Source organism: Sebastes fasciatus, chromosome 5 (assembly GCF_043250625.1).
Source record: "Sebastes fasciatus isolate fSebFas1 chromosome 5, fSebFas1.pri, whole genome shotgun sequence".
NCBI classification, from domain to species: domain Eukaryota; kingdom Metazoa; phylum Chordata; class Actinopteri; order Perciformes; family Sebastidae; genus Sebastes; species Sebastes fasciatus.
In genome coordinates, this window is record NC_133799.1 from 5,485,215 (window position 1) to 5,494,469 (window position 9,255).

The 9,255-nt window shown below is 39.7% G+C and overlaps 1 protein-coding gene across 2 annotated transcripts; it reads left to right on the forward strand.

Moving 5' to 3' along the window:
* The first annotated feature begins 1,191 nt into the window (after positions 1-1,191).
* On the forward strand, positions 1,192-7,495 carry LOC141767402 (mediator of RNA polymerase II transcription subunit 26). Of its 2 annotated transcripts, none has more exons than XM_074634658.1 (3): positions 1,192-1,649; positions 4,372-4,449; positions 4,551-7,495. In XM_074634658.1, exons 1-3 carry the CDS (start codon positions 1,578-1,580, stop codon positions 6,108-6,110), a joined length of 1,710 nt encoding a protein of 569 aa, XP_074490759.1. In that variant the 5' UTR covers positions 1,192-1,577; the 3' UTR covers positions 6,111-7,495. The 2 variants fall into 2 exon arrangements, with proteins under 2 accessions (XP_074490759.1, XP_074490760.1); XM_074634659.1 differs by having other exon boundaries at positions 1,193-1,649; positions 4,375-4,449.
* The last annotated feature ends 1,760 nt before the right edge of the window (positions 7,496-9,255 follow it).

Genomic DNA, 9,255 nt, shown 5'->3' on the forward strand with positions numbered 1-9,255 from the left:
AATCATAACAATAACAAAGTTTTCCTCAAAACTGAGCAGATATCACAGTAGACATAAAACATTTACATATACAATAAAATTAAAAATAAATAAAAGCATGACATAAATAAAACATAATTTTCAAGTAATATAAAGAGATCTTTGGCATATTTTGATTTAATTAATTTCAGGGACTTAATATAGAGTTTCATGATAGTAGCACATGAAGATTGGTGGGGTCCTTAAGTATTTTGCCTTATGAATAAAGAATTTGGCAAAAATTTGTAAAACATTAATCATTAGGTCAAAATTTTTGTCTTCAAATAAACCACCAGAAATTATACTATAATGATCAATAGTAGGCTTTGCTGTGGATTTGCTTCTTGTCCATTCCATGAATTGTTTCCAGAACAACTGAGTTTTGGAGCATGAAACAAAGAGATGCTCTATGGTTTAATATCACCTTTACAGAAAACCCACTCTTTGCTCTCAAAGCCAAATCTTAATCTTAAAAATTCATCCATTCATTATTTTGTGGTGAATTTCTTTTGTTTTGGGTGGAACAGGGTATTTGAAGAACTTTGTTCTCAGTTTAGATATTTTTTTGGTTGGTCAAAAATACAAAAATACTCAAAATAGTACCTCTACAACATTGAATCTCTCCTTGGATGTATATGCATCCTTCACAAGGATGTATGCATCTTTCACATGGATGTATGCATCTTTCCATGGATGTATGCATCTTTCCATGGATGTATGCATCCTTCACATGGATGTATGCATCTTTCCATGGATGTATGCATCTTTCCATGGATGTATGCATCTTTCCATGGATGTATGCATCCTTCACATGGATGTATGCATCTTTCACATGGATGTATGCATCCATCACATGGATGTATGCATCCATCACATGGATGTATGCATCTTTCACATGGATGTATGCATCCATCACATGGATTTATGCATCCCTCACATGGATGTATACATGGATGTATGCATCTTTCACATGGATGTATACGTGGATGTATGCATCCCTCACATGGATATATGCATCTTTCACATGCATGTATGCATCTATCACATGTGGGTTTTGTATAGAACAATATCGCGGATGTGAACAATTGGTTACGTAAAATTCTCCCATCATGCTTTGCAACAAGCGCTTCACAAAAAGCCCGAAGAGCAGAGAGAGGAGGAGGAGGAGGAGGAGGAGGAGGCTACCAGCAGAGAGAGAGGAGGAGGAGGCTACCAGCAGAGAGAGAGGAGGAGGAGGAGGCTACCAGCAGAGAGAGAGGAGGAGGAGGAGGCTACCAGCAGAGAGAGAGGAGGAGGAGGCTACCAGCAGAGAGAGAGGAGGAGGAGGAGGCTACCAGCCGAGCAGGGTAGCCGCTTCCAGGAGAGGATCTTTACTGTTCTCGTCGTCGAATGAAAACCAAACATAAAAGCATCATAAAGACATGGTGCTCACTCCCAGAGAAGCTCCTCCGTCGGGCCTGTGAGTGTCGGCAGGTTTCTCCTCCACCACCAGCCTCCTCTTCGGGGGATTGTTCAGCCTGTCTGAGTCCGTCCTGACCCGCAGCACCGCCGGCCAGGCGATGACAGCGGCTACAGCCACTCCGCAGCTGATGAGAGACCGGCTGCTGCAGGCCATCGACGGCCAGAGCAATGTGAGTATAACCGGCTAGTCTCCACAGGACGAGACACGCAGACAACAAGGCCAGACCGTCTCCGGGTTAACAAAGTGGAGGCAGTCAGGCAGTGTTAGTGTTTCAGTGCTAATTAGCTGCTAACATCACCAGTAGCTCACTGACTGACTGTCTGTCTGCTGGCTCATGTTGATGTAGCCAAGTTAGCTTATCTGTGAGTGAAACGCTGCAGGACTGGAGACTTACTGACTAAACTGAGCTACCAGGTAACTAAAGGAGAAGTGGAGATCTATAGGTTAAGTACCATGTGGAGACAGATTAAACAGGAGGGTTCAGTAAGATCAAGGCTTCACATAGATTAAATGATCCCCTCTATTCTTCTCTATCATACACCTGATGAGATTGTCATGGTGTGTAACAAGCACTTTTCTGCAGCATCCAGTAAAAGTTTGACACTATAACATTATAAAACTTTTGCAGGATGCTGTCCAGTTTGATCTGTGCCACTGGTATTGCCAGAGATTGAAAAGCACTGTAAAAAAGAATACTATGGCAATCTCATCAGATTGATTACCGAAAGCTAAAGATGCTATTTGCTGATTTAGAGAAATGTAAGTGTGACCTTTTTTGAAGTACAATGTATACTGCACTGCAGTGTTCAAAGGAAATGTAAATCTATAAATAAGTACCATGTGAGATTAAACAATGGGTTTCAGTAAAATCAAGGCTTCACATAGATTAAATTATCCCCTCTATTCTTCTCTTTCACACACTTGATGAGATTGTCATGATGTGTAACAAGCACTTTTCTGGCAATACCAGTGGTACAAGTCAGACTGGGACAGCATCCAGTAAAAAGTTTGACACTATAACATGAAAACCAAACTTTTGCAGGATGCTGTCCAGTCTGGCTGTACCACTGGCAGGGTCTGAAATGTAAGTTTTTTCCTCACCTGTACCTATGGCAGGTGAGGAACATTTCTACCGGGCACTCAATGTTTTTGTCTGCCACTTTTGAAATCTATATAGAACGCTTTAGATTTGTTAAGACAGTAGAAATATGGAGTATATCACGTAACCTTAAAGCTAGAGTTGGTAATATTCTTCCAAAACATTTTTTGTTATATTTGTTGAAATACACCTCGACAGCAATCGATAAATCAAATGCTCTGACAATAATAAAATCCAGTATCTGTAGCTGTCGCAGTACTTTAAGCCCGTCCAATCATTTTATTCGGCTCAAATATTCTTAATATAATATTTCTTATTATCTGCCATGGTGGCAGGTGACCTGAAATTTTTACCTGCCACAGCCAACATTTACCCTGTTATTTGGCAGGCGCTAATTTCATTCCCTGACCACTGGTATTGCCAGAGATTGAAAAGCACTGTAAAAAAAATACTATGGCAATCTCATCAGATTGATTACCGAAAGCAGAAGATGTTATTTGCTAATTTAGAGAAATGTATGTGTGACCTTTTTTGAAGTACAATGTATACTGCACTGCAGGGTTCAAAGGTTGAAGCATATCTCCTGTATAGTTTTTTTTATCATAAAAACTATACAGCTACATGCTCTCAGCTGGTGTTATCTTCTATCATTTTGATAACCACACAGGTGGGGTTAATCCAGCAAATTAAACACCTGACATAGGTACAAAGGGGTTGCTACCACAGTAAAATATCTGATGGTGGACTATATATCATCTCATGGTTTATATTGTCTAGGGCTGTCAAAGTTATTATGCAATAATAACATGTTAACGCAAATTCCTTTTAACACCACTAATTTCTTTAACGCATTAACGCAGTCAATCTTTCTCAGGTTGTAGCGGGCTCCGCTGGCATCAAATGAAACTATAAAAACCTAAGGAATCCATTGGTACCAATCATATCATACTAGCTTGTCGCGAAGGAGGTTAAATAACGCTGCAAACTTTGACCTCTGACCTCAAGATATGTGAATGAAAATGGGTTTTATTGGTACCCACGAGTCTCCCCTTTACAGACATGCCCACTTTATGATAATCGCATGCAGTTTGGTGCAAGTCATAGTCAAGTCAGCACACTGACACACTGACAGCTGTTGTTGTCTGTTGAGCTTCAGTTTGCCATGTTATGATTTGAGCATATTTTTTTAAGCTAAATGCAGTACCTGTGAGGGTTTCTGGACAATATTTGTTATTGTTTGTGTTGTAAATTGATTTCCAATGATAAATATATACATACATTTGCATAAAGCAAACATATTTGAGTATTAAATACTTGACAAATCTCCCTTTAAGGTACATTTTGAACAGATAAAAAATGTATGATTAATTTGTAATTAATTATGGACAATCATGCGATTAATCACGATTAAATATTTTAATCGATTGACAGCCCTAATATTGTAATATTATTGCCCAACCATAGTTGGTGCAAAACAGGCTCAGATTAAAGTGCATGATGGGCCGCTATCATCTGTTGTCTTACTTGCAGATCTCATTTCTTGTGGGATAAAAATGGTCAATTTGCATGCAATCTCAGTTTGTCATATTGAGCCTGAAACCAGTAGGAGTACTCTTGACATACAGGTGCACATTTGAAAGTCTATTCAAATCATGCCTCGACCTTCTAACCGCCTTTTCTTTCTCTCTCTGATTAAAACATCTACATAGAAACAAATGTACGCTGTTGTTGTAATGCTGACAACATTATGATGTCTCAGGATTGTGATATATAAACCTTTTTGTCTTTTCAGCAGATATGCAACATGGTGGTAGTTATGGAGGTGATCTCCTATTTGGAGAATAATCCTATCACCAAAGAGGCACTGGAGGTGGGTTACATTCAGACCTACAGTATGTGCATTTAAAATAAAGTACTGGTAAGCCAGTCAGGCCATAGCTGTTCTTTAACACCGATCTTATCTCCTTAAAGGAAACCCGTCTTGGCAAACTCATCAACGACGTCCGGAAGAAAACCAAGAATGAGGACCTCGCGAAAAGGGCCAAGAAGCTCCTGCGAAACTGGCAGAAGCTAATTGAGCCGGGGAAGGGGGAGGGGTTGTCCAAAGGACACACCGGTGCATCATGGTCTTCCAATGGTGGTGCTCATGCCTGCATCTCCACTCCAGCTGCCACCACACCATCAGGTAAAACAGGTTCAGAGTTGAAGAACAGAAATGACTTCAACAACTGCTACTCCCCGAAACTGAGCAACAGGAAACGCAAGGGTGACCAGAAGGAAGGACAGCTCTTACCAGCCAAGATATCCAAAACAACTCTTAATGATAAAATGCAAAACTCCAAACAGCCGCCGACCAATGGAATTGGAGGTAGCTCTGAAATTTTTACAGATACTCGTGCACATCAGCCTTTAGACAGGGATATTTCTGAGCCTTTGGACAATGACAGGCTAAATAAAATCCCAGTCAATGCTGTAAAACCTCATCCAAGTGCCCCGGGATACAGCAAGCCTCCCAGCACTTCTTCTTTGCTAAAAGCATCCGTTTTGCAGCAACAAGCCCGACAGGAGCAAGCTGTCTCTGGGGGGCAGTATCGACCCAGAAGCCCACGCTGCTCCTTGCACAGTCCTCAAACTCCAAAGCAGGAAGCTGGTGTCAAACAAACTGTATCACAAGCACAGGGTCTTTCTAGCCCCACTGTGAGGTCTGTGGACACCTCTGGGCTGGGGCCTTCCACTCAGCCTTTCAACGGTTGTGTTCAGGGTTTGCACACAGACGGTTCAGATTTGGATTCTCAAAGCAGGCCTCCCAGTACGTCTCTTCACAACTCATACGCCTCCTCCCGCAGTGATGTGGTCAGTTTGGAAGATGATGGTGCTGTTAGCAATACAGAGAAAAGGAAAAGACAGAAATACAGGCCTAAGGACCATGTGATAAATTTAGATGGACAGACCGTAGAAGACAGCACCAAACCAGTCAGGTTAAAAGACAGGAGACTGACATTTGACCCTGTAACAGGACAGATCAAATCCTCCTGTCATAAGGAGTCTAGCCAGGAGGGGAAGGTCAGTCTGGGCCTCAGACCCGTATCTCAGTGTTCAGAACAGCCGAAGCAGAATCCACCGGTTCCTCCCAGTCCTTTCCAGCAGACAGACTGGAAAGAGTTATCAAGGAGCGATATCATCCAGTCGTACCTTAGCCAGCAAAGCAACGTTCTGACGTCGTCAGGCGCCCACACCCCTGGTGCACACTTTTTCATGACCGAGTTCTTGAAAAAAGAGGAACACCGAAGTACAGACGTAAAAAAAAACAACCACGTGTTGGCACCAGAACTCCCAGCCAGGGATTTACCGGGGGTTAGCAGAGACGTCATCAGTGAAGACCTGGACAGATTACACAAGCAACACTGGTCCGGGGTTAACGGTTGCTATGACACAAAGGGTACTTGGTACGACTGGACGGAGTGCATCTCTTTAGACCCGCACGGAGATGAGAGCAGGTTGAATATACTGCCATACGTCTGTCTGGATTGAAGCAGAGGTTGATAAATTGGAAGCGGCCTTCATCGTAAAGCGGAGCAACTCTGCGTGTGAAGGCACTTTATTTAAGTGTAAGCTGCTGTTTTGCACCGTTGGTGAAAGTGGAGTCAATGTGCTGCCTGCTTGGGTGTGTGTGGAACACACTCAGTGTTTTTATGAGTTTTTGAACATTGTGTGCGAAGGAAAGAGGCTATGCATTATCTGACCGTTTAGTTATGGGTGTTCAGTTACTGTACAGAATCAGATTGAGATCCCAATACCTGCCATTCTTTGTATGGGAGAGGACATCACATTAAACTGCACAGCTACATTTCCTTATAGTCTTATGTTATCCACATGCCTCGTGGAATGTGACTTTACTGCATTTTCTGCATCCACATACATTTCTTCCACAGTGCAGTATTTTTTCATTTAAAGTTTAGTTCAAGTTTATGTTTTAAAAAAAAATGTGACTCAATCAACTTTATCACATTTCAATAGCTACATAATTGGAGCAGACATCCAACATGCATCTTGAACAAGGCTATTTAGCTGTTAAAGCTGAAATGAATGCTATCTTCAAGTAGCTATCATCATGACCATTGGTATTAATAACAACTATCAACTGCTGTGAAAAACGTATATCATTGCACCTTTAGAACCGCTGTTTCCCCATTGCACAACTGTCTCATGTAGTGACCTTTAGCAGAAAGAATAACTCATAAATCAGCTTTAAAACATCTGATTATTTTTCTCGTGAGGTTTGACTGCTGTTAGATAAAGTGACGTGAAACTGCCAGATGTGACTGTGCAGTTTGGGGTGAGAGAAAGAAAGAGCCTGGTATGAAGGTTGAACAATGCACGCTGATAAAGAAATGTGGCTGTCATGTATGATATTTATTTACATTTACATATTGATTTTAAGATTTATATACATGTTCAGACTACACTCAATCATTTTGTTTGATTTCTTTATTGGTTCAGTGATGCAGCAGCATTTCCTGCTGATACACCAACCTACCTTACACAGGAAAACGCTCCAAAATGACACATTCTGATAATGTGAACTGATTTTATTTTATACTTGCCTTTTCCCTTTACTGTGTATTTAGGCTGTAAAATATGAACTGAAATGGCAGAGCAGATTATGCTACTTGCTTGCATCTTTGTACTGTCAGGAAGAACTGAGATATGAATTGACATGCTGGATAAAGTACTTAATATCATTCCTGTAGATATTGTTTGCCTTATGGAAACCTGTGTTTTCCCTAAAGACAGAGCCTTAGTGAATGTACAGAAATTAGCCTTTTGTGTTCGGTCGAATGCAGAAGAGAACATATTTGCTACTTCGTCCTTTAAGTGGACATGTTGGTATGTGTTAATAAAAAAACTGAAGGAATTGGGATTGTCTTCTCTTCACTCGTTTATTGCTCTTTCCAATTACTCACTTTAATCTAATTGACCAATAAATTACCACAATGCAGAATCTGCATACATCACTCTAAGATTAATTTAGATTATTTCCCAGGATACTCAGAACTTTTTTGGAAACCACATTCCTATGCTTATGAGAAAATTTAACAATTTTTGATGCAATTTCCCCTCTGGAAATGCAGTTGTAGCTGATTCGATTCATCAGTTAGCTCACCAGAAATATGATTCGCAACTTTTTTGTGAATGAATTTATTTTTCAAGCAAAAATACCAAACATTACCTGGTCCCTAGAGCATTTGTTGCTCAGGTTTTGGGCTGTTTGTCAGGAAAAAAAACCCAGAAATGTCTCTGAAAGTGAGGAAATTTGTTTTTGGCATAATTTGTGTACCGTTTTTTTTTTTACATTTTATTGACCAAACAATAACCTTATAATAAAAATGATAGTTAGTTGTAGCCCAAAATGCTATCTTTAAGGGTTTTCTTACCTAAGGTATGAGAATTTCATAAATTCTGTTGCAAGCTCAGGGCATGTTAGTATGGAGACTCAAAGTGCTCAATTTTAGCTCATTCACACCGAGCTTCAGCCAATCACATACCTGGCTCTGCCCTGTTTGTATTGATTGACAGACAAAAACTGGTGATGAAAAATAGCATTATGAATTAAAACAGTTAGATCATTCATATTAGTTATTTCATAATGTGTTTCCATTTATTTAATTTTGAATACTTTGGGTCTCCATATGTATCATGGACTATATATACAGTCCGCTGTGACCCTCGGCGCTCCACAGGAAGTTTGCTGATATCAGCAAACTGGGTCTAACCTGTCAGGCCAGCAGCTTTCGAAGTTTGATCATCAAACTTTCAATGTTTGCTTTTTGCTCAGCAATTTTTCTGTTGCTGCCGTTACACAGATTAGACCAGTCATTCCCAAAGACTGGCTTGGGACCCATAGGTGGGTCGCAGGAGATTTTATTGGGGTCGCCAAATAAATTAGCAGAATTTCTTCCATAGTCTTTTATTTACCATTTATATCTGCAGTACACCTTTGAGCCACATCAGGGAGCCTGAATGTTTGTATTGTTCTGATAATTGCAGCCTACTTATAACATTGAATCTAATATGAAAGGCTGGTGTAAATTCTGTTTGTTTTACTGATGAGAGGAAATACCCGAGAGCCTGTTAACTCCACCTGAATGCATTTATTTGGTCTCATTTATAAAGTATTTAACGTGTACATATTTTCAATAACACATTGTGATTTATCAAACTATCAATTAAATTCAAAAGGGCTTTATTGACATGGGAAACTTAAGTCTACATTGCCAAAACAAGTGTGTAATAAAAACAATAAATGTACGTACAATAAGTAAAGATCTACAGGAATAAAGAAATGTGTATAAAGAGCTGTGTAACGTTGTAACATTGTAATCAAATATAGAAATAGAAATAGGTAAAGTTTAACTTAAAAATACAAACAGAAAAATTGTGTGTGTATATATATATATATATGTATATATAGCAGCCATATATTTATATATATGGATGGTTTAAAAAACAATGTTAAAAGATAAAATAAGATGATGCGGAAAATGGCAGTAATTTGGTTAGGAACATTAATTTACAGACAAATTCGCGAAGAAAAAAAAAAAGTTTGTGAAACACTGGTCTTTTATGGTGGATTTCTTGTTGAAGGAATGGGACATATCTTTTCATGCACTTACTG